The sequence below is a fragment of the Osmerus eperlanus genome, chromosome 20, assembly GCF_963692335.1.
Source record: "Osmerus eperlanus chromosome 20, fOsmEpe2.1, whole genome shotgun sequence".
Classification (NCBI taxonomy): Eukaryota; Metazoa; Chordata; class Actinopteri; order Osmeriformes; family Osmeridae; genus Osmerus; species Osmerus eperlanus.
In genome coordinates this window covers 5,861,705-5,887,929 of record NC_085037.1, presented here as the reverse complement: position 1 = coordinate 5,887,929, position 26,225 = coordinate 5,861,705, and the positions used below count along the sequence as shown (strand labels likewise).

The 26,225-nt window shown below is 48.8% G+C and overlaps 1 protein-coding gene across 1 annotated transcript in view; it reads right to left on the bottom strand.

Annotated features, from left to right (window-relative positions):
• Positions 1 to 25,083, bottom strand: part of thsd7aa (thrombospondin, type I, domain containing 7Aa) — a 74,820-nt gene extending 49,737 nt beyond the window's left edge. Inside the window, exons 1-2 of the mRNA XM_062446059.1 lie at positions 24,919 to 25,083; positions 19,231 to 19,669 (exon numbers count right to left, since the gene is read on the bottom strand). Coding sequence (XP_062302043.1) covers positions 19,231 to 19,669; positions 24,919 to 25,083 — 604 coding nt within the window. The remainder of the gene's footprint in view (positions 1 to 19,230; positions 19,670 to 24,918) is intronic.
• Positions 25,084 to 26,225: the final 1,142 nt, after the last annotated feature.

Sequence of the window (26,225 nt, the reverse complement as noted above, 5' to 3'; positions counted from 1 at the left end):
GAGAGACTGAGATAGGAAAGAGTGATCTCGTCTCATGCCATAAAACCATGTTTGAAACCCATCTGAACATGGCGAGGTGGCAGACAAAATAATCCTCAATGAAACTGGAGGATGAGAAATACAAGAATTGTCATCAAAACAACAATCCTTCCCGCGTTTGACTCATCTGACCATCAGGACTGATTGTGTCCTGCGCAGTGGGACGAATGCACAAGGTCACAGTCTAAGCGCATGCCCTAATCCGGCGCCGTCTACTCTGTAGACAACTCGCCGTGAGATCACTGAATATTCAGTGCAAGTCCCTCATTTACCCGCCGCTGCGCCTGCAAGGTCACGGCGAGGGCTGCCCGGCGCAGCGGGCACGGCGGGGTGTGTGTGATGATGTGAGGGATTCCCCTGAGGGAGTCACGTCATCACCGATGCCCCGCAAAACACGCATAATTTCCTCTCTTCCAGCCACTCTCCTCCTCCTTTTCTTTCTTTCTTTCTTTCTCTCTCCTCTCCTCTCTCCTTGGGTCCCCTCGTCTTAAGTCCTCTCCTCCTCCCCTCTCTTGTGATGTGCCAGGCGATGGATTTCTACCCTCATTATCTCAGAAGGAGATTTTCCAAACATCCAAAGCGATGATTGCTATTGATGAACATACAGGAACAGATCCCTGCTCCATTCCCAAATGAGCTGGAAGATGTCTCGACTCTGTGTTTAAACTACTGATGATGCAGTATTTGGAGTGTTCGACTGAACTTTATAAGACTCTACGGTACAGTCTGAACATGTCTTTGTTTATGCTTGACAAGCCCTCAGTCAGTCCCTTAACGAGCGGTGCAGCAACAAACAAAAAAATGTCCATGATGCTCAAGAGGAGCTCTCCCTCAGGGTGCTTTGATTGTATGAATAAAGTGATTGAGAAGAGCCTCAGCCCTTAGGTAAACAGAGCAAAAGGAAGTGGTATATGGAAGTCCCTCTCAGTCTGTCACAGCACAGGCTGTGGGTGTCGTGTGTGTGTGTGTTTGTGTGTTTGTGTGTAGGTGTGTGTTTGTGGACATGGGTGCATGTGTGTGTGTGTGTGAGAGAGAGAGACAGAGAGCTACACACCAAATTAGAGAGAGACGATGAGGAAAGAGAGATAGAGAGACACCAATAAAGACAAAGAGAAAGGGCGAATGAAGAGGAGAGGGGGTCAGGGAGAGAACAGGCTGCCCTGCAGCGGTGGAGTATGTGTTGTATCAGGGCCAATGTGTCAGTGAACACAGAGAAACACAGAGAGAAATCAATCACGTTACCCTGATGCTGGGAGTGGCTGCAGTTTAGCTTTTCATAATCGACACACTTTCCTCTGTATTCAGGAGGTGCAGATGGCCACCGTGTCCTTTTCAACCAGGACTTGTTTAAGTGGCTCAAATGACTCCTGCTTGCAAGCACAAAGCCATATGTTTAAACAGACCTTCCCTCCGGCCAAAACACTTCTGACTGCACTGGTTTGATCTCGGGCCTTGTACGTGTCCTTCACACACATACACACAGAAACACGCACAGAAACACGCACAGAAACACACACAGAAACATACTTACACAGACGCATTGAGTCAGCACTACATTGAAGGACGCGCATAGCTTCGTAGGACGCTTGTGGCTTATGACAAGACGGCTGCACGTCAATGATGGAATCTCATCCTGCTTTCTCTAGTCTATAGATTGGCTACGGACACCTTGAGGGCACCTTGAAGTATACAATAACTGGAATGAAACCTCATCATTGCCTTCCCACCCATGGGAGAGCAGGCCCCTGGTCCTGAATAATCATCTCATGTTCCAGTCAATGACTGGCAGCATACTGTAACTAATGAATTATTCAAAACACGAGCCAGGCTATGTTCTTGCCGGGGTGGGAAACACAAATGAAATGGAATGCAACGCTGATATTTAAACTCACCGTTTACAGTGTCGGAGAATCACTTAACTACTGTACTTTACACTGAGCAACCAGTGGGGTGTTGGATAAGGGAGCTGTGTGTCTGCGTGCAATTTGCATGCATGCGTGTCAGCCACAACAATATTGCCTATTGATTTAAGCTTAGTATCTGATCGCTAACCACACCCTCACCCATGACTGTACAGTCCTGCCATGGGGGAGGGCGGGGGGTCTCCAAATGTATTTACATCAATAATGTGCAAGTGAGCTGGAGGAAACATGTCTAGCGTGAGCTCAACTCCTCTAGATACAGCGGCAGAAAAACCACAACACCATCACAGACAAACAAAACAAGTGCTTCACCAGCCTCTCAATGGAGCTGTTGTTTGAGGGTATGAACACCGCCGCCGTGCACCATGTGTCACCATCTTTAGGAGGAGCTGTCGGCTCCTGTCTGCATCTGCCAGCACGCCTGTGGGCCACGCTTCTGTGGCATGGAAAACCGGGGATGTGTGTATGGGGGGGATGGGGAATGTGTTTGTGTGTGTTTGTGTGTGTGTGTGTGTGTGTGGGGGGGGGGGGGGGTGCGTTGTGAGCACAATGACCCAATCACCACGCTTACTGCACATGCAAAATTCAGCAGCGTTTCAATGTTCCGTCTGTAAACAACAACTACCAGAACAGAAGAGACAACAGCAGACTGTTAGTCTGTTGCACGAGCTGGGACCCACGACTAGCTAGCTCAATTATCACCAGTCTGCTGTGCATGCTGCAGTTGTAGCATCGTCTGTGTACATGAATATAGGACAGTGTGTGTCAGAAACAAGAAGGAGGGGTTCAGAACAGATACAAAAACAATAGATAAGGGCACATTCTTGAGCCCACATCTCCAAGCTAGGGATTTATAGCTTGTGTTTAGTCAATCAGTAAAACAAGAAGACAAGTCAAAAAAATTATGTGTGTTTCAAACACTTATCCTCCCCCTGTGGGTGACCCTAAGCGTGTGTGTGTTTGGTGCCAGTGTGCTTGTGCACGTTTGTGTGCACCTGTGTAAACGTGTGCCTTTCTCTACATACCGTGTGTGTGTGGGTGTGTGTGTGTGTGTGTGCGTGTGTGTATGTGTGTGTGCGTAAAGTATACGTAGGCACATTCAAAGACATTTGAATGCACGCATAGATGCCGATGCCAGGTTGTGTGTGTTTGTGTGCGTGTTGTGTGTGGTGCAGCAGGGTATGTGTAGCGTGCGTGGGGAGTGGTGTAGAGTAGCTCACTGGGTCCCACCCCCTTCCTCCACAGCCCCTCCCTTCTTTCATGTTAATTGCCGTAAACAGACCAGATGGGGTACAGCATCACCTGGGGACGGCTTTCTAGGGTTGAGGAGGGAACAAGGGGGGGGTGGGAGGAGGGGAGGAGGGGGTGGAAGGTGTTGATGAGCACGCCGCACAAGCACAGTCATATCTAGGCCATGACACCACTGCTCTTCATGCTGCAATTAGCTCATTCCAGGAGTGTGCGGAGGAATTCTGTACAGCTCCTGTAACCTCCGTCGATGGCTCCCTGTTTTACCACTCAGACCCGAGCCTACTTTGGACGAGAGCATAAGTAGAGATCGATGAGAGTCCCTGATTCAAAAAGAATTGTAAGCAATTCCCATGTAATCCACTTCAAAAGAGTACAATTTGGTCTATATCTATAATGTTGCCAGTTGCTTATTGGTTTTCGATAAGGATTCAGCTCTTTAACCTTCCAAAATCTACAGGATTTGGAACCTTCTGACCTCATCCACAACTGTGATCCAAAGAATGGAGAATAGAATAATAATACAATATTTTATAGCAACAGAAAAAAAGAACTCAATGTTGAAGTGAAAGCACTCTGACACAAACCAATGTCATCAGAACAAAAGACAACATTTTCATCTAAACATATTCCATATATTAACTGGTTTCTCTTCAATCTTAGAGGGTATTCATCTTTCACAACACTCTCTAATATTCGTGAATCCCTTCCCGTGCACCAGGGCATGCTGGGATCTTCAAATGGAGGGACTATGTATATTCATACAGTAGGCCCATATTAGCATATAGTGGCTGCATTATTAATGTGCACAGTTGTGCATTGCTTAATGGGCCTTCAGGAGTAAGCGGGCTGTGGGGACGGCAGACGTGCAAGTGAATCTGCTGTCCAGCCTGTTAACTACTGACAACATGGAGGCTGTAGGACAACACACACACACACACACAACAGTGGTGTTGGCCTAACAGCAGTAAAAGGATCTCTCTGTGACAGCTCTGGTTATTCTTTCCTGGTTATATCTGATTCAGTCGTCCCTGATATCATCATTCTGCTGTTGGAATGGAGGTGTTTATCACTTGAGGTAAACATATGGATGTATTAGTCTTTGTACGCACACAGCGGTGTTTCACAATGCAGCGATTATGCTTTACCAAAGCCTCCTGACTGAAAGTCTTACACTGATCAATAAATCGGCAGTGCGCCCTAGGGCGTTTGTTTAAACAGTCCATGCTATTAAGTCAGAGGAATAAAATACCAGTCCACAAAACAGGCTACTACTTTCCATTTTTACCTAGCTTAAATGTTTTTGCTGCCTATAGTAGCGACTGACGTCATCAATTTGAAATAACAAATCCTTTACATTTACATTTAGTCATTTAGCAGACGCTTTAATCCAAAGCGATTTACAAGAAACAGCAAAAGGTGAATGTTACTGATCATAAACAACGAGATAACCTTTCACAAATACGACCTGGACCGCATTAGTCTCCTAATGGCAGTCGACAATAGCTATAAATATTTAAAGCTTAATATTATTTTACTGACGGCCCAACTGAAGAATGGCTTCCGTGCACTCCAGTGATGTTCATCTGGCCTGTCCTAATGGAATCGTGGGTAGCCATACTCCAGATGGACCTCTACAGGATTTGCATGATTTCGGAATGGAGGAGTTAATCTCAATTTCTATTGCGTTTTTCGGTCATTAGGCCTACAGGGTATGAGAGTCGTACAACGACAAACATGAAAGCACAAGCGACAAGTACAGTTAAACATTGTTAGGCCTAGGCTATATGAAATATTTGTGCGCATCCTCGCACGGAGAACACTCACCTGTGTCGCTCGTAGACACAAACAGGCTACAATAAGAACAAAATATTTACGACACGGGCAACTAAAATCATATCAGCACCCCGCTAATCTAATCGTGTTGCACAGCAAGAGCTCTATTCTCTCTGTATTCTCGCCCTCTCGTTGCGTTTGTGAAAAAATAATGTGCTTGCAGTGGTGTCGTTCATTAAAAGAGAAACACACTATGATTGAAAGGAGATAATTATGTTAACATCAATGGGGAAATGAATAACGTGCTTTATATTGACGCAGTGTGAGATCAGCCAATTAAAACTTCAGCAGTTTAATTCCAGCTCACCCTCCTCAACATCCATAACTAAATCTCCTTGAGGAACAGAAGTTACATTTACATTCAGCACTTCCACAAAAGGGATTAGGGTTGTATTCATTGCTCTATGCCCTGTTTCCCAGCTAGAACACCTTGAATGGGATTCACATGGACATGCAACAAACCTACAGACACATGTTTTCAACACTGAAGAAAAAATATTTTAAATTGCCTCCTTTATCTTGAGTAGAGGTAGCCTACACAAGGTCAATTCATGGCTGACAAGCTAAGCCGCATGAATCCTATACAAATCCGGGGGTTTGTAAATCAGAAACAAGCGTCCTCTATTTGTGTGAGGAACAATGTCTAATTAGCTAATGAGGGTGAGGCTGCATGGTTCTGGTGACAACCTTTAGCCCAGACCCTGCATTCAGATGGGGATGCACACCCATTCTAAAACTAATCAGCTACTAATTTTCAAAGAGAAAATGTAATTGTCTCGCTAGTTTGGAATGATCCACAAGGCCTGAAGTGCTCCTGAGAGCACAGTTTGGAGTTGGAGGAGGATGAATAGGAGTCACATTGATGCAAAGGGTGAGGTGGGCGTGGGGTGCTGTCACCCTTCTTCGGTCAGGAGATGAATGGGTCCAGCAGGGTCCTTTCTCCGGAACTCTCCTGGCGAGGTGAATGAGCTGTAGGAGTGTCCTGCACAAGCCCACCTCTCGCTGTCTGCAGAAGAACTCAGCACTTTCATTTTTATTGTGGTTGTGATTTTGATTTGTTTTTCTCATTTGATTCAATTACTGTTCACCCACTACAAACTGTTTTACAAACATTTTAGTAAAGCATGTAAATACTTTATAGCTCTTTCGTAGCGTACCAAAGCACATTCCCTGTACAGTAATTGTTTATGGGAGACCTTTAATGGAATGTTTATTGTATCTTTGGGCGGTGCAATGTACACCATATACTTGATTGAATTGTACTTGACAGTCCTAGATAGACTATCCCACTTCATCAGAACCATGTAGGCTACTTATCACATAACTCCAGACCCTCACATAGCTCTAGGCCAATCAAATAAATGTATCAATTGCCTCACATTTATTGCTATACTGCTTTTTAGCACAATGATATATATATATTATTAGACAGTAAATCACAGGATATCATATTACTGATATTACTGGCACAGGTGAAAATTTATGTTCTGCTTTTAGAACAAAAGAACATAATAAGATGATCCCCTTCACAATAAAATGACGGAATCTCTTGAACTCCACAGGGAGTCATAATAGGGTTTATAAGTCCCTGGGTGGTGATGTCACCCGTCACGTATTGTACAACGTCTGGCACTGTGGACGTTATGACCTCAGAGGCAACACCACAGGATTGTTACACGGGACGTCAGAAACACAAAACAAAGGAAGGACATCACACACACACCAGCACACACACACACAATCTGTTTTTCTTAGAAATTCAATTGAATCAGAAGAAAGAGTTTTGTCTCTAAATATGGATGGTGTATTGTTCTGGGTGGCCTCCGCTTAAGGCTGGGTGAGGTCAGGGGTGAGGTAGATTTAAGAGGCACCTGTTTTTAGACCAAATCTTGTCATCGCGGCTGAACACACAAAGTTGGACTGTGTTCAAATGGAGATTTCAAAAGCTTTGTCTGGTTGCCATACGCAGTAAGGATGGAAGTGCTGAGAATACCTTAATTACTACTCAGAGCAGGTTAAGTCTTTTCCAGATGTATCCAGATTATTGTGACTGCATTCAAATCCAGTGGTACTATTCATTTAAAGGTCTGACCTTCCAGATTGACCTTCCAGATTGATAATAATCTGGTCTAGCGTGAGGTTGATGTGGTGGTTGAACAGATGATATCACAGTAAAACAGGTTATTGAAGTCAGTCTAACTAAAGTATAGTAGGACATAGGAAATGGGGTCACAAGAGGCTGGGTGTACCAGGCCAGCCCACTGTACACAATGACAGGAAGCCAGAGTCCAGGCTCCCATGCTCCTGGTGCAGCAGCCCAGTGGGATGCCATCTTGAGAGGAAATCAGAGCCCAAAATTAAAGTGGGGGGTGGGGGGGGGGGGGGGGGATCTGGGACTATTTGATTTCTTCCCTGTGAAGGAGGCAGGGGAGCATAGGGGTCATGGGGGTGGAATGGGGAACGTGCTTAGCACAGCAAGCAGGAGTGCGAGAAAGGCTGCCCCCCCCCCCCTCCACACACACACCCCTCTGATGTACCCTGGCCAGGTCGGGTTACAGATCATGCCCATCAGCAGAAAGACCAGTTTAAAGAGGACCCAGCAGGTGAGAGATCAAACAACCACCCCAATCCTCTCCTCCTCCTTCTCCCCATCGTCCTCATCCTTTTCCCCTCCCCCTTTCACCCCTCCCCATCCTGCCAGCATCAGCAGGGCTTGTGTTTAAAGGGCAAGTCCTGCCTAACTGTTCTGAAGCCCGAATATCCTGGAGGAGAGGCAAGGAGGGGAGAGAGGAGAAGTGGAAAAGATAGAAGAAGAGAGGAGAGGAGGGTAGGGAAGAGGACAGGAAAGGAGAAAAGTGGAGAGGAGAGGATGGGAAGATAGGGAAGAAGAAAGGAAAGGAGAAGAGAGGAGAGGAGTACCGGGGAGAGGAGAGACCCACACGGCTGCTCTCTCCAGCAGGCCTCATGTGCTGACGCTCAATGTTAGCTAATGAGACAGACTAGAGCAGCTCGGAGGGAACTGAGGCATAAGAGCTCTTGTCTGTGTTCATGGCACAATGCAGCGAGCTAATTACAGCTGTGCAGTTTGGTACTCGTTTATCGTAATTATACTGTGTAAGAATGTGACTGTCTGTTTCATCTGAGAAGATATTCTAGAAATGTTTTCCTATGTGAAAACTTGGATGGATGTATAATATATAGAATGCATCTTCCCCTCTGAGGAAATGTAACAGTGTATTGAGGCGGTTGGTTGGCATGTATTCCCCTGTAGGTATAGCTGGAATGGAATGAGAGACAGTTACCACTTGTTTTTATAAGTGCCAGGGGCTGAGGAGGAGAGAGAAGGGGGAAAAGGATAGTAGTGAAGAGGAGGGGAGGAGAAGAGAGGAACAGCTCAGTGTTATATTATGTCTTACTATGATGAGACACGCTCAGACTTCATCACTCATACACAGACTGACAGCCCGGGCTGTGCATGCACACGCACATACACACAGAGCAACACACACACAGAAACACACAAATGGATTTGTGTGTGTGTGTGCTTGCATTACTCTACTGAATATTGCCAGTCCACCTCATAAATCTATTGGGCCTATGGGCGTGTACTCAGGGTATCCTCTTCAGCCTGCCTGCATCTCACAGGCAGCCTATCAGTCTCTCTTCTCTCATCCTTCCTCTCCTCAACTACATCTTACACTCATTCTCACTCTTTCTTTCCCCTTTCCCTTTTCCGTCATCGGGGAGCAGCTATCACCAGAAACAAAGCAGACAGCAAAGCCAGACCTTTCTAATCTGCCCTTTTTCTACCTTCTAGACCTCCCCCCCCCCCCATCCCCCCCTCCATGTCCATTTCACATGCTATTCATTAAGCAGTCGCTTCTATCCAAATCAACGGACAAATGTTGCATATAGAACGTACAGCTGGAAATCAAGGATCAGAAGCAACTCCAACTATAAAAGGAAAAATCCAGGTGGCTTCATGATAAACACCATCAGTGATGATAAACTCTCACGTACATATCACACACAAGTGAATATGTTTGGTCCACAGCAGTGACGGAAAAGTACAGCCGTTAAAGTGACAGCTGTCAGCATGGTAGATTACAGTGTTGATGTAGCCGTTTTCTCTTTCTACCTGGTCATCCTGTCCTTGGTCCCACACCTGCCAAACTAATCTACAAGGCCAGCAGGTGTGTATGTGTTGGTGTGTGTGTGTGTGTGTGTGTGTGTGTGTGTGTGTGTGTGTGTGTGTGTGTGTGTGTGTGTAGACGTCAGGGTGGGGGGTGTGGGGTCTGCAGATGTCGGTGCAGCTCTGTGTCTATTTGTGTATTTCTGCACAGATATGAAAGGGGAATTTTAAGACCAACCGTTTGCTTTGAAAGCACCCCTGAAACTCATCTGATAAGTTCTACCATACTGGCTGTTTTGATGAAGATCACAGCAGTAGCATCTTTGAATACAGTCCATTCCGTTGCCATGGATACTGCTGACAGCGCGAGGGGGTTTGTGAGTCCAAGATGGACCGCATCTATAGAGGCTGTGGCCTAGGGCTGGGGCTGGGGAGGGGGTCGAGGCTGGATGCGGAGGCTCAAGGCGGGGGCTGTTGGCAGGGGTAATGAGACAGACTGATGCACACTGTTGCCCTTTTGTTTAATACCAGCGCAGGGAGAGAAACACACTCACTTACCAATTCCGGCTGTCATGTTGTCCTGCCATTAGCCCTTCAAGTAGTACACAAATGACAGCTATCTGACTGCAGGAGCACTCTTGCGTGCCTGGTGACATTTCATTTAAGACAGCAGCAGTAAATGATGAACCAGGCAGTATAATTTTACCGAGGTTATCTGCGACGGAGCGCTGAGAGACAGGTGGCAGGGACTCTGTGCATGCTCAGAGCATGCCTGGGTTTTGGTGGAGGAGGTGGGTGAGAAGGTGGTGGAGGTGTCAAAAGTGGGGGGTGGTGGTGGTGATGTGTTGACAACCCCAGCAGGCATCCAGGCCCTTTTCGTGAGGCTGTCTCAGCAGTGTGAGTCGTCGTCATCGGCCACCGCCTCGCCGCATGCTTTCATCATGATGAAAGGAACCGACAGACACACTGAAGACACTGGTGTGGACTGGAATCCTCGGTTCTCATCAGAACCATCCAGAACTCCACCTCCAGAAAGCAGGGGTTATGGGCTAGTTAGTTTCCGCTCCTGTTGGCTGTGACATGTCATCACCAGGGCGACTTCCCCCCCCCCCCCCCCCCAATCCCTTCAAGACTGGGGACTTAAAAAGGGGTAAAGTCTTGAATGACTGATTCGATTCAAATCGCATCAAAGCTGTATTAGAATAGAATGAAAAGGAACCAGAGCTCTATGCATTATAAAAGAAGATGCATTTCATGTAGAACGCACAACCCTCAAATCCTCTTATGATATTTTAAATAAAGTTTTTGAATAAACTCTAATCTATAATCCATCCTACATTCCTATATAAGTAATGACCAGGACTTAGTGTAAGCCATGCCATTTAGATTAATACAAACGCTCTCTCTCTCTCTCTCTCTCTCTCTCTCTCTCTCTCTCTCTCTCTCTCTCTCTCTCTCTCTCTCTCTCTCTCTCTCTCTCTCTCTCTCTCTCTTCTTTTCTCTTTCGCCCTCTCTCTCTCTCTCTCTCTCTCTCTCTCTCTCTCTCTCTCTCTCTATCTCTCTCTATCTCTGCCTCTCCCTCTCACCCTCTCTTACTTGTTCGCTCCCTCGTCCTCTCTCACTCCCTCTCCTCCTCTCTCCATCCATTGCTTTCTCTTCCAGTACAGCTCTCGCTCTGGAGCGCTGCCCCCTCCTCCCAGTGTGGGCTTCCTCCCTCCTTCATGGGCTTGTGTGCCCGCGTTTGCTTCTGTGGGCGTTTGTGTGTACGTGCGGGGGCCTACTAGGATAACACGAAGGTAGCGAAACGTACACACCAGAGTCTGTGGCATAGTGTGCGCCACGGAAAGAGCATCCCTCCAACTGGAAGTGAGCGACCAGGCAGTGCATCGCACAGTGCACAGACCCGATGAGCCAGAGGTGTCGGGGGCGGCTGGTGGCTTGTGGGTAATGGTGCATTGTGGGAAGGGAGCGAGGGAAAGAGGATGATTTGGGGGAGTGGTCCTCGGGGGGGGGTATGCTCCATTGGCTGCCGTAACCATGATGAATCGACCTGCTCTGGTAACTCACTTAACTGGGCTCTGTAGACCCTGCCGATGAAGAAACCTCACAGTGGAAATATTCCCCTTTTCCCCAAAGTTTGTCTTTGTGTTTAAATCCCCCTCAGTCCATATTTTGAGGGATATGTCTCATTTGGCCTGGGCAGGAAAGGCACTGGGGAACGATGAGCACAGTGGCTGAGATAAAATGACAGTGACCAGCTGAATGGGTCTTTATTTCCTTCAATCCCATCCCCCTTCTAGCTCCGAGTAGGGCAGCCGTTTCTAGGGCGCGGCCCACTTTAGACCACAGTCACAATGGGGACTAACACACCGTGGATTCCTCTGGTACCTAAAGAAAAGAGTATTTTAAGTGTACTGAATATGTACAGTATGTGAAAGAAAAGTGGTGGATGGCACCATATGGTATTACTTGTGTGCATGCCTGTGTGTGTGTGGGGGGGTTTTGTACGTATAAGTGTTTGTGTGTCTTCCCGTGATAAGGATGTGTGTGAGTGACTAGCTTCCTCATAGAGGTGTGAGGTTCCCATGCTGTAGAAGAAGACTAGTGCGATTGCTCATTCCTCTCTTCACCATCATCACTGGCTAAAGGACTTACCACTTACCAACTGGCTGGCTAGTTGGCCAAATGACTCGCTGTCTGATTGGCTGACTGGCTGATTAGCCGAATGCATGACTGACTGGCTGGCTGACCGAGGCTGGCTGCCTTTCTCTCTGCCTCCATAATCAAATCTCCTCTTGAAAACACTTCACAGCGTTTTTCTCTCTGCATAGTGATGGCGCTGCAAGCAAGCCAGCACGCAGTGTAATGGCAAGGATGTAGTGGTTGTCATCCAACAGAGACACAATCTGATTTCCCTCTCTGCTTGTTTCCAGTAGGTGTTTCAGAGGTTCATGCCAGAGTCACAAAGCTAGCTGTTGTCTGGGGTGTTCACAGGAAGCTGATCATCTGGCTCACCTGCAAATCACATCTGCAACCTCCACACAAAACATGCCTAATGAAGCCAAGAAGTGGATCTCAGCTAACAGAACGTACTGTACCACCTACAGCTGTCAAGGACACACACACACACATAAAACACACGCTGTTTTGGAATCCAGGTCACATAGCTCACTAACATGTACAGTGGCACACCTACACACATAGACATACCATGAGTGGTTTGATAGTGATCTGGATGGTGATTGGACAAACCCTTCTTCTGCAGCAGCAGGAAGCTAAGAACAAAAGTCCTATTCTCTGCTGTGTAGTCATCCCTTGCACAAGAAGTCACCCTGGACTGGTTCTTACTGTGACACCTGATGAGCTGTCCTTTGAAGCTGCGTCTTCATTGGTGGATGGAGTTATTTTAAACGATTGGTTTGTGTATTTTGAAATGGTTGTGGGACAAGGCATTTGTTTACTGTGTTCTACAGACGCTTGATTTGAAATGGGGAGATCCAAGACACAACATATCCCCTCATTACTGATGTACTGCGTCAACGGGATCAAAGAAGTCTTCCCTCTGAAGTCAGAAGACTTCAAGTTGGGCTAACCAGGCCGGCCAATTACTGTATCTGATAAATGTGACCTAGTTTCAGGACAGTGATAGGACGACAGTGATAGGATGACAATAGACCAGATGCAGTGTAAATGATGAGCTGATTGGATGGAGTGCTTAGCGATGACAGGATAAGTTTTCTTTCACCAAAGAAGTGGTGGAGTAGAGAAAACGCTCCACCACGAACAGCAGCATCAATCTCATCCTCTTACTATCAATCGATCTCCTACCCTCTCTTCTCAGCCGGGCTGCCACACTCGTTCCGGACAGAGCCCCCAATTTCAATTAGCTAAATCGTCTACCGATGATTGAATGTGAAGATTTAGAGAAGCGGAGATGAGAGGAAGTGGTTTCGCCCCGACGATACACTATAGTCCGCTGTCATTGGATAGTTTATGCCTGCACTTGTCACCTGGGTTTAACCCTTGGCTCTAAAGGCAAGCCATGACAGTGTGTCTTCACCCACACGCTGGGACGCTATCATTTATTGAAGATGAAGTGTGTCTCATTTGACCCTGAACCAGAAAGCTCACTTCATAACGTCGGGCACGTTTTGACTCTAGTGACTTCCTCTGGGCCTTTTTAAGCTGAGCTTGACTGCTGCCTGCTCTGTACTCCAGGAGCTCATGCTTCTCACTGAGCAGCTATGAATAATGGAGTAATAAGCTGTGGTTTAAAAGGGTTGTTTATTGAAAGTGGTGTGTGTGTGTGTGTGTGTCTGTGTCTGTGTGTCTGTGTCTGTGTGCAAGCATTTTCATACAAACATAATCACTTCAGTTTTTTACCTAACATAATTAAAATGCAATCTCAATAGTCTTCAAAGGCAAACCAATACAAGATTATCGTTGTTGTTGTTCCCCTCAGTGTATTTCCTCTCTTTGTCTTCCTCTCTCCCCCATTGCTTGTGCTGCTGCATAGTCTTGACTGCCAGAGGTTAACATTGCTGTTGTCAGCTCCTCTATTTATATCACACACACTCCTCTGACCAGCTACCAGAACTGTGTGTGTGTCTTTGCTTTTTTCAAATGCAGGGCACTTCACAGCACTCTCTCGTCTAGCAATTACACTCCTTCCCACCTATAACATCTGCGGCCAGCTAACAGTGTGTGTGTTTTGGGTGTATATGTGCTTGTTTGCAAGTGTGCATGTGTGTTTTGGGGATTGGAGGGGTGAAAGATAAGAAGGACTAAAGCCCTGTGTAAAGGGCTCAGCTCGGAGATCCTCCACGCTGGCAGGGGCGGACTGCTACAGCAGGAGCGGAGACAAGTCTCTTCCGCAAGGTGTCGGGGGCAAGCACTTAGAGTGATTAGTGCAATCCCCCCTGCACGTTTCTGTGGGCCCGATAAGCCTCCACAGAGAACGTGAGCAGACCCAGACCCAGCAGATTTACCCGAGGTAACTTCCTGAGGGGGGACACTGGTAAACACTGTAATCTGGTTACTGGTCACCCACTGAACCCCGTGGACACGGGAATGCTACTGTTGGTTTACTTGAGGGGCAAGTTGCACAAAGGAGTCACCCTGTAGTATGGGCTACTGGGCCATGCAGTGTGTTTGTTCATTCACATCGTTCATCTTCATTTTTCTCGTCTTGAAATGTTGTCTTGCCGTAATGACCCAGTAGCCTTTGCTCGGCGCAGTCATATACTGTGTATATCACCGGGGGAATGTGCGCTGGCGCGGCGTACAGTGGCTCGGACCGGCATCTCATCAGCAGGGAGAGAGGCTAGTGAGGCGAGGCGTTGGCCCCGGGCCGGAGTAGCGGCAGGATCGAACAAACGCCACTCCTGTGTAATTACCCAGACTCCCCGTGTCCAGGGCCTGTAGGTGGGCTGTTGACAGCTCCACACATCCCACACTATCAGCCCCTTCACTAAGAGTAATGAGGCGTGCTGCACACACACATACATGCACACATACACTGGGACGAGAGTAAATGCACGTGTGTGTGTGTGTGTGAGTGTGTGTGTGTGTGTGGGTGTGTGTGTGTGTGTGTGTGTGTGTGTGTGTGTGTGTGTGTGTGTGTGTGTGTGTAAAAAGGAGAGGAGTGAATGGGTGGATGGGGAGGTGGCTGCGAAACAAATCGCACTGTCACTCTCCTATTGTCTACTGGTGTGAATATTCAAAGGTACCTGATTAGAAATTCTTTGTGGCTTTTCATGAGAAGAAGGAGAATATGTAAGCAAGCTTACAGTGATGCCAGAGGAACAGACGGCTATACCATGAAAACAGAAGGTCTATGTGATCAGCTTTGAAAGAAGCCGAGAGAGAGAAAGACAAAGAGTTGAGTTTGGTGTGCAAGTGCCAGTGTTTGTGTTCATATATGCAAGCGTGTGTGTGTTGTTGGTGTGTGTGTGTGTGTGTGTGTGTGTGGGGGGGGGGGGTGAGTGGGTGCCTCTTGTGTTTCCACCTGGAGTTGAATGCCAAGCTGAAACGAACAGCTGGACTCTGCTTCTCCTCAAAGCCCACCACCCTCCCACCCCCACCGTAATGGCTGCAATTTGGCACTTGATGAATCCTGGGGAAAACAGAAATCATTTCACCCTCCTCGATTACGGCTTGATGGTGCTGCTGCAGCTCTTCCGAACAATGCAATCTGATGACTGAGTGTAATTCCCAACAACAAAATGGGTTTAATCTTTTGTGAATGTCCATGTGTTTTCTTTGAGTGCACATACTCCACTTCAGAGTAACCGGAGGTTATCTCGAGCTCCTCACGGCCACACACACACACACACACACACACACACCCCGCACACAACTAGTGAAGCAAGTGGAAATGCTTGAATTAGGCACTTGACACTTTGGTCTCACAAAACCGCAGTGAACTCCTCCCCTCCATTTCTACCCTCACTACACAGACACGCGCGCGCACACACACACTCACACTCACTGCTCCCTGGTGATGTGCTGACGAGGACCCTCGGGGGGAGGGGGGGGTCAGAGGTCACTCTTCACAGCAGAGGGGGCGGGGCGGGCGGAGAAACAAAGGGCCCTGGCTGGGGGACGCTAGGTGAGGGCTTCCTCTTTGTGTGAAGTTGGGGACATGAGCATCTGTGACAGACGCCTTCTATCGGGGACAATAGTAGGAGTGTGGAGCCTCCGTTTTTGGGGTTGTGCTGACGCCGGCAGGGTGGGAGTGAGGGTGGGCGGTCATTTTATATCCCTCAATAGGGGCCCGTTATTCGGGATGTCTTTCTACAGCAGACAGGGAACTGCCTGGTCAATTACCATCAGTCAGCTGGACACTCTGGTGAACCCGGGGCAACGCCTTTGTTGTCCCGCGGACGCGGAGCAGGATGTGACCGTCCCCGTGCAGGCCGTCACTCCCACTGATGACCAGCTGAATGGGACGAGGGAGGGAGGACGGGGATGTCCTCAAAGAGAGCAGCAGGTGCATCTTGGAACATGACGATGTGAAAAGGGAGGAAGATTCCACAGGAATGTTCAGAGGGAACAAAACGTCGACAGACATGCAGTTGAAGCACTGCAGCAATCAGCAGACACACTAAGAGCGTGTCTGTGTGTGTTCGGATTCTTTGAGTGTCGTTGGCCTTGGAAAGGTTTGAGGGTGGTTATTAAAATATCAGGGAAAATAAACTGAAATCACTCAGGGAATTCACATCACTTATGGAGACTTCTTGCTTTGTCTATTTGTGCATCTTTGTGCCTCTCTCTCCCTCTCTCTCTTGTTCTCCCTCTCTCACTCTCATTCTCTCTCCCTCTCTTTTTCTCCACTCACCCTTCCCCACATCATGCCAGGAAGATAGTGCTCATGAAAGCGCCCCCTTCTATCACCTGCACGAATAACCTACCCCAGTGGGAAATATGGGAATCCTCCTGACTCCAGAAACATCATTCCTTCAAATATCTGATTCTGTTCTGCAGACACACACAGACATCTAGCCTATTTGTCACTGAAGAGAATCTTTCATCACCACCACCCCCCCCCCCCCCCCCCCCAGCCAGCCTCCCCTCCCCCTGCGCTCCCCCTCACAGACTGAGGAGTGCTGAGCAGTGTCTGGGTTCATTGTGTTGTACATGAAGGACAGGGCCATACATTGAGAGGCTCGTGGGACCTCATCAAAATGTCATTTTACTGCAGACCTCTCCTCAACAACGTTGCGTGAATGCAGGAGGTTCTGGAATGTTCCCCCCAAAAAGATTTTGTGGCACACTTTTTAGCACATTCCCACTTAAGCAAGCTAAAGCAGCTTGTTGTGCTGATAGGGTGTTTGTACATAAACATGCCTGTATCTAGGTTAACTTGGAGCGGCCAATCTGTTCTCTCTCCCTGTATCCTTAATCTCCTACTCTGTGCTCCATGCCTTTAACCAGAAAAGGAGAAAGAGAGAGAGAGAGAGAGGGTGGGTGGGAAGGAGGGAGGGAGGGAGGGAGAACGAGAGATAGTGACACAGAGATACAAAAACAAAAATGGGAGGAGGAGGGGGGCTGGCACAACAAAGGCAAGGGCCCAAACAAACATGTGGCCATTAGGCTGTGAACGTTACCCTCTCTAGGTCTAGAGATGTCATTATCACTGGAAAATCAAACATAAAGCTGGCAGCAACCAACCAGACTAAACCTCACACTCAGTCATGTTGATACAAAAACTTTGCTTCCAGTCATTTTCCTGGGGGTCGAGCCAAGTCAAACAGCATCACACTTGAACACGCTATCGGTAACAATTGGACCTCTTGCACAGATATAGTATGACATGCGACAGTGAGCATGACCAGGGCCAGTCAGTGATGTATCATGTCATTAGGGGAGAGCGGTGTGACCCCCTCCATGGGATGACCGCGTCTCTGCCCAGGACTCCCAACCCGACAAGGCATTGATCCAGCCCCATCTGGGTGGATGAGGCCAGCAATGAGTCCTCATTGATCTGCTGCTGCAGAGGGCTCAGGGTCCCAGAGAAACCAGCTCATTGATCCACAGACAGGGGAGAGGGGAGAAGGGAGAGGAGCAAGGGGAGGCAGAGAGAGAAGGGGGAGTGAGGGGGAGAGCCGGGGAGAGGGATGGATGAAGAGCGAAAGAGAGGAGAATAACAGAGAGTCAGAGAGGGGAGAGAGAAGGAGGTCGAGAAAAAGAGCACAAACTCCCCACCCCCCCACCCCCCACCCTGACTCCCCCCTCACTCCCTTGCCCACTCGTCCATGCACACTCAATGCCTTCCTCTGACCATGTGGCTCTGTTTAACCGACGGGTGGGAGCCACCGTCTGAAACAGCCGCTGTGCCGGAACACCGGGGCTGCAGCAGTCCACCCACAGCAACACTCCGCTAGGGTCTACAGCACTCCGGCGCCGCGCGCTCCCACCTCCATCATCCTCACGAGAGAGAGCATGTATGGAGGCGACTGTGACGTGGTCCTGACTCATGAACGCCGGCCTGCGTTCCGACAGCTTTGTCGTCTGCAGCTCCCCCAGCAGCACTTGCCCCGCGCTCACACACTCAAACTCTACACGTTCCCCCGGTAGCTTTAGAGTCCGCCGTGGCACGCCACTTCAAACGCACATGTCAAAGCCATGACGAATGGCTCCAATAGCGGTTCGGGAGTGCCGAACGAGTCCCGCCCGCCGCGGTGAGCGAGAGAAAAAGCGAGAGAGGGAAAGAGAGATGGAGAGAGAGAGAGTCGTAGAGAGTGAATCGGAGAGCAGCAGCATCAAAAGATCCAGCCCCGCTCTTCGGCAGGGCGAGCAGGGATCCACCTCAGGGACTGCAGTAAATATGGTCTCGTACCACGCAGCGTGGCAAAAATGGCTCCAACATGCCCCCCCCCACGCCCTCTTCCCTCCTGAACACGCTTCTTCACACGTTACAACCACAGAGGAGCGGGAATAAACGACGACTTCAAAGCAAAGAGCAATTTCAACAACTTAGGTTCATCTTATTCTATCTCTCTCTTTCTCTCTTTCTCTCTCTTTCTCTCTCTTTCTCTCTCTTTCTCTCTCTTTCTCTCACTCTCTCTCTCTCTCTCTCTCTCGTACTAAGCAGTAGATGGATTTACATGCTTAATTTTTACTTATCAATTGGGAGTTACTTTAAAGCCAAGCCAGAATCTGAGATCTGGCTTGAGATGAGAACTCAACCGACAGCACTGCAGACAATGACTAGACCCGAAGCACAGGCACCCCGGGACTGACTCCTGGATGTAGCGGTGTTTAGGCAAGAAACCACCCTCAGGGAAAGACTTCCAGGAGCTAAAGCTCTGGGGCTTTCCCCATCACTAATCTCTACCCTCGACTGCCCCTCCTCACCCCCAAAAACACACACAAACATTTTGATATCAATATTTGATAAAGGGGTGGGAGGGAGGGTCTCTGACACAGTACCACTCAGATGGGAGGGGGTCATTCACTTCTAGCAACTGATCTTTCCCTGCTTCTCCAGCTAGATCAAGCCGAGCGAGGAGACCGAGGGAGAGGGAGGCGAGTAGGCGGGCGGCACCCTACCTGTTTGCCAGACGTAGACAGGTTTGGTATCCTCCTCGGTTTGTGTCTTGACCTCCCAGACGCCCAGCAGCAGCAGCAGTGCTGCCAGCCTCCAAAGAGGGGGGAGTGCCCCTCTCCGGACACCAAGCGTCCCCTGAACTCCGCCGGCCAGCCCATGGCTTCCCCACGGCCAGTAGATATCCACGCCAAAACCAAAAACGGGGGGAGAGACCAGAAGACCGAGGCTCTCCGAGGCGAGCGCACGCGGAGCTGGAGGGTGTGGGAGGGAGGAGGGCAGCGCGGCTCTGCTTTTGTCCCTCTCACACGAGGGTGCACGGGTCGTCCTAATAGGGTAATCCGGGGGTGAATGAAAGGCTGTGCGGGCTCCTTTACTGTCCTCCCTCGCTCGCTCTGGCTCTCTCTCTCTCTCTCTCTCTCTCTCTGTCTCTGGCTCCGGTTGCTGGGTCAGTCAGGGAGAACCAGCTCTGCTGTTGGAAAACAGGGAACAATAGAGCCCTAAGCCCAGGCTGCTGCTGTTGCTGCTGCGTCCTGAGTGTGCCGGGCTGATGCAGCACCTCCCATCTCTCTCTCTCTCTCTCTCTCTCTCTCTCTCTCTCTCTCTCTCTCTCTCTCTCTCTCTCTCTCTTCTCTCTCTCTCTCTCTCTCTCTCTCTCTCTCTCTCTCTCGCGCGCGCTCTCATCGCTCTCTCTCGTTCTCATCCCGTACTCTCTTTCCCCCTCTCTCTTCTCTGCCTCTCTCTCTCTCGCACTACCGCTCTCTCACTCACTTGCCGTCCCTCCCTCCCTTCCTCTCGCTCTATTGCTCTCTCGGTCACTTGCCCTCCCTCTATCTCGCTCGGATCGTTCTCTCACTCACTTGCCCTTTTCTCGGTCTCCCTTTCTCTCTCTCTCTCTCTCTCTCTCTCTCTCTCTCTCTCTCTCTCTCTCTCTCTCTCTCTCTCACACTCTGCCTCCCTCCTTTTCAGTTTGCAGGGCGCTCATTGAAGCCGCTCCACTTTGAGCAAACAGCAGAGGCAGGATAGGAGCTGTGGGGGAGGGTGTGTGTGTATGTGTGTGTGTGTGAGAGAGAAAGAGAGAGAGATGAGAGAGAGAGAGAGAGAGAGAGAGAGAGAGAGAGAGAGTTTGAGTGGGAGGAAGGCACTGAGAGCAGGTCATGAATCTTTTAGTGAGACACAGTTAGCACTTCAGAGAATATATTTTTTTTGTAGTGTGTGTGTGTGTGTGTGCGCATGTGCACCCTTGCATGGACATTAACATGTACAAAAAAAGAGTGAGAATATGAACCCCTTGAAATCAATGTAGGAAGAATTCTGATGAATTATTGATGACAGTTCAGTTTGACCTTGTATGATATTCAAGCAAAGAGTCAGTTGGGGGGATCTGAATATCCTTATTATTCACTGAGAGGACCCGAGCACTCAATGAAACCAGACCATAAATCTGATCCCTGTAGAAAAGGCCTCTAAATCAATCTGACCGTAAAGCCACCAGTGTCAGTCATCCAAGCCATAAGCAGTGATGCTAAACATCCTATCCATATCCACAACTTCCATTACTGGAATAGAACCAGTAACAGGATAAGGATATTGATGTAACTGATGAGTGACAGTGCAAGAAGAAGATGCATACAGATCCTTTTCTTTCAGTTTTCCCAGAATCCCTTTGAAGCTCACTCCCTAGGGAGAGCCGAGCTGGCCACACCCCCTATCGCCAAGGGGTCCACACACACACACACACCCATCCCCCATTTCTTCTTACCACAACCCCACAGCCCACCCAACCCCCGCCCCTCTGCCCCGGTGCCCCGCCTCCCCTCACATCCGTCTCAGGCATTTCACAGCCATTAGGTTGATAAAGGGAGCCCTCGCCCCCCCCGCCTGCTGAAGCATGCAGCCGAGCAAATTAGCCAGGCGCTGTCCAGTGCTGAGCTGGCTCCTCCTCCGCTGCCTGTGCCTGGAACTGGCTGGTTTTGGGCCCGGGTCATGACCTCTACCCACACACACTCACACACACATAAACACCAACAGGCAGAGGGCAAGTCCTAGTGGTCACCTGACCACAGCAGAGCCAGAGAACATCCAGTTGTGGGTTGTTTTGAGCCTGTGCTTTGTGGTTTAAAGAGGGGTGGAGTCGGCGGGCTAAAAGAAGAACTGGGTCATTTCCGTCCAGACACCTGTTCATGTGAACTGCATGTGGACTAAGAGGATAGTGAGGAAACACAGTGATGCCATTAGAGCACTGTTCACTGAACTAGAGAACTAAAACTACGGACAACGAATAAATACAACAGACACACAACAGAAGCTGACATTTTAGTTTGACAGGATGAGACCGGCTGAGGTGATGGAGGTCAGGGCCGTCCAGTATCCACTTAGCCAAGTCAGCGCAGGTTTTACCATAGCCAAGTGGTCACATGGCTCTGTGGAGGAGAGGATGGGTCAAACAAGGAGAGAGACAGAACAGAAAACAGATGTATGTGTGTTTGTGGTGTGAACGAGAGAGAAAGGGAGAGAGAAAGAGAGAGGGGGGAGTGAGAGAGTGCGAGGAAGAGATAGATAAAGGGATTGGGCCAGAATAAAGGAGAGATGGATAGGTAGATAGATAGAAAAAGAGATTGTGAGAGACACAGAGAGAGAGAAAGAGAGAGAGAGAGAGATGCAGAGAGAGAGAGAGAGAGAGAGAGAGAGAGAGAGAGAGAGAGAGAGAGAGAGAGAGAGAGAGAGAAGGAGTGAGAGAGAGGGGAGGTGCTTATCAGAGCTTACCAAGAGGTTGTGCACGACCCTGATTAGTGGGAATCAGCTGGGTCGGATACAGCTTCGGCCGCTCTTATTTAAGACTCCAAACAGACACTGGCAAACACATAAACACACACATACACACACACACACAGGCAAACTGAGACACACTGACGGTCAGATTCTGAGCCGTGCCTGGATGACTGCCTATCTACTTGCCTGCCTGTCTGTTCGTCAGTTTCCCTACCAACTTCTGTCGGGAGGGGAGCACAGCTGTGGGGACAGACCCTGCTGGGGCCCGGCAGGCCACAACACCACATTAGACACTCTAACACAGTGGAGAGATGGAAGACAGAGCGAGGGAAAGAACCAGAGAGGACAGGAGGAGGACAAGGAGGACGGGGAGCAGAGGAAGAGGAGGGGACCACGTGGGGGGGACTGAAGGGAAAGGGAGAGATGGAGAGGGTATTTTCGAGGAAGGAGAGAGAACTGACGGGCAGGGGGAAAGGGGGGAGCGAGAGAAAGAGATTCTGCATTTGAGACACGGGACTGTATAATGAGAAGAGATCCAAGGAGAGGCAGGCATAATGATGACTACAAGTACAAGCTCTGCACTGCTCGGCTCTCAGAAAGTAACAGCACTTGTGATCATCTCTGATTAGCACCTAGAGAAAAAGAGAAAAAGGGGGAGCGAGAGAGAGAGAGAGAGAGCAAAGGAGGAATTGACAGAGAAAGAGAAAGAGAGAAAAAGAGGCAGAACAGAGAGACAAAGACCATATGCCACTCCTTCAAATTTCTGTTCAACACAGTCGTTCACTTGTCCCATCCCTTATGCTGCTGGTACGCTCGCAATTAGCAGCAGTGTACAGGAGTGTTTCATCACATGAAAACCATGCAACACAGAGCCCCACGTCCCCCAGAACCTCAAACTAGAAGGGATGAGCCAACAGTTGGTACGACTGTTATAAACATGGTCTCGCCTTGAGAAAAGCCATTGAGTCTGCCACACTTGAGGTAACTCTTTCTATGGTTGTGTAATACAACTGTAATTCAAACTGAATGTTCTCGATTTCGGTGTAGGTTGGGAAAAAACTGATACATGCATGATACAATTCAGAGAGAGCTTAGGTGATTTGTGTTCAAGTGCAGATTGGTTTGATATCCATCTCAAACATCCTGTTTTTCGGACCTTTTCCCCTGCCCAGAATGTTGGATTACAGTTTTACTTCAGAGTTCAGAGAGAACAGCTGCAGGAGGGGGGGGTCCTGCGGGGGGGGGGGGGGGGGGGGGGGAAGGGAGGGGGGTCGGTGGGGTGTGGTGGAGAGGTTGGGTGCAGAGGGAGGGGCCAAGCCCAACCAAGCTGATCCAATTTAAATATGCAAATGTTATCGCAGGGCGCCAGTGACAACACAGGGACACAATGACGGGGAACAGAGAGAATAACAACACTGTAATGTAATTAAATGTTTACCATTGTTTCTTGAGCCATCGAGAAATCAATCAGGGCGTTTAGAAGGTGTGGCGAATTTGAGCGGAGTCTTTTGTCCAAGCACCAGAGAGACGTTTCATAGATGATAATTACATTAAAGTGTCTCCAACCAATTTGCAATAGAGAGGGTGATTGTTTAGTTTATATTAGCTAAAACACAAGTGACAGGATCAATGCCCTGGAACACCAGAACAAGATTAGACTAGATCTAACGAATCTCTATGATAGTGATCCATGTATTCATTCAGGAATAACCAGGCCCCACATGGGATGTGTTAAAGATGTAAAATAGAAGTTCTTATATTTCTCATTCTCATTCAGTTCACCGTCCCTTGAAATGGCCCAAAATCACAAACATAAGCAAAGCTGTTGGAATATGTCAAGTGACACCTAAAACAGGCAAACCGTTAAGCTGGTGGAAGGTTGTTTTGACCCCTTCCCCAATCAGGAACAAAGAGACTCAATACTAATCCAAGCAGCTCATATCCGTCAAGGCAAATCATCCCTGAAATGAGTTCAATCAGGCGTAATCTCAAGACCAGAACCAGCCCTCCCAGCTTTATCCAACGGTTCCCATTGTCTTCCACTTGATTGGGTTTGGAGCCTGTAACGAGATTGGAGGAACAAAGCCTCCAGAGGAGGTTGCTTTTAACCCCCCAAAGAGGCCCACTTCACGCTAGCTACAGGGGCACCCTAAAAGAGGATTTTAACGGTTTACCATCCACGATATAAGCACAACCCCTGGGGAATCCCGTAAACAAACACACAAGTATTGTCTGCTGGCTGCACTTCACTAAGCTAACTTCGTTAGCTTAGCTGCCATGCTCACACAACCGCTGACTCCCATGGTAACACTAACCACGTTTCTCGTTGACTGGGATAAAAATGGCTGCTGTGGAATTGTTAAATTGTAACACAGTTATCTGACATGTGCCAGAAGCACTCAATCTGAGTTTTCAGCGAAGATGAGATAGATATGTAAATGTTGGTGTTTGTGTGGGGCGGGGGGTTCAGAGGAGTGGAGGGGGGGGGGGCATTTATTGACCCTCACCCGGCCCCTTCTTCCCAGAGAGCCGAGACGGAAAGTGATTCTAACCCGGTGTTTGCCGGCATCTTTAAACAAGCGATGCCAAAACCCTGCGTGACTGTCAGCCTGTGTGCTCAATTGATCCCTTTTGTAATGACCTTGTCTACATGATGTAGTGAGCTAGCATGAATATCAGCCCACCTCTCCTGGGGCAAGGCTGGCGGGGGGGGGGGGGGGGGGGGCAGACAGGTGTCTGGACTGATGGCTGGGCCTGGGGATTGACGGAGGGGTGTGTGTGTTTGTGTGTGTGTCTGTGTGTCTTCGCATCTGTGTTTGTGCGAGTGTGTGCGCGTGTCTCCTGTTGGTTCTCCCCTGGTGAAGACGTCTGGCTTCGCTGTCAGACTAGGATGCGCCATGGCCGGACCCCAACATCTGCACCTGCATCAGATGCAGATTTCCTTCCTTGAGAGGCATTATCAAACGCCTCTTGCCGTATGTGGACCTGAGTAAACAGTCTCCCAAGATGGGCTGCTTCCCCAGGGGCGAGCACAGGCTGTTACAGACAATGGTGTCCCGTGGACAAGGTGAAGCTCTCAGGTGCATCTCCTCCCCCGTCAGCTTGACAGATCTGTGGCAACAGAAGGGGGGGGGGGGGGGGGGGGGGGGACCGCAACACAGACGCCGTCTGCCAGCGCGGATGACCTGCTGTCGCCACGGCAGAAACCACAGCGAGGAGCCTCCGCCTTAATGACACTCGGATGATGTTCCACGGTGACACCGGCAGCCCTCGTATTAACTTTGACAGCACGAGGGGAATACAGACACACACCGCTGTCCTCTCGCTCTCATGCAGGATCTTGGCTCATGCTAATACTACAGTCCTTCACCTTGACGAGTGAACTCATGGAGGTTTAGTGATTAGCTGTCTCTATATGTCCAGACATATTAAATGTTAACAACGCTACAATGTGTGCTACGACATTTTAAATCCAAGCCAAATCTAATCAAGTCATCATTTGCATAAGCCGATAGGTAAACAAACCCATGGTTAACATCCAAAACGTCTATAAAATACAACCTCGTACGTCCACGGTGGTTACTGTGAGTACATATAGACAGGCCTTTGCCGCCACACGTTTTCTTATCTCATCTTTCCACATGCTGCCGTTGATTGATTGATTTGTAATTGCACAAACAGCCTGGTCAAATTGGCCAAGCTGAACCGGGCCTGTCGTCATGCCCCAGTGCACTCCCCCTGGTCTGCTCTGGGGAAGGTCTAATTTAATTCATTCCAAGCAAATTAATACCATTAGCAGGATGTTTTGCACGTCGACACATTGCCCCGATATCTGCTCTCTTGATCCCCTGTGGAATTTGGGAGAGTTGCTGACTCGGGTGGACTCACAAATCAACAGCTGTCAGCCCACCCTTCTGTGCTCCAACAGGAAACTGACCATTGATTACTGATTCAGTTGCATTTTACAACTATTGACAGAAAAAGCACAGGCTATGCTTTACTTCAGTCTTTAAAGTTGATGAATGAAGTCATTTTCTGCTTTACACCTCCACTTGAAAGTTTGCAGAGGACATTGTCCTAAGGGCCAAAGTCGAGGAAGCTGTGGTGGTTTGTGTTTTGTGGATGGGCTGTGTCTCGACTTTTGTACAATAGATATATTATGCAGCATTTTTGTAAACTTACATTTTCATCTTAAATTAGTGAAAAAAAGTGTTGTTCTTCTGTCAGG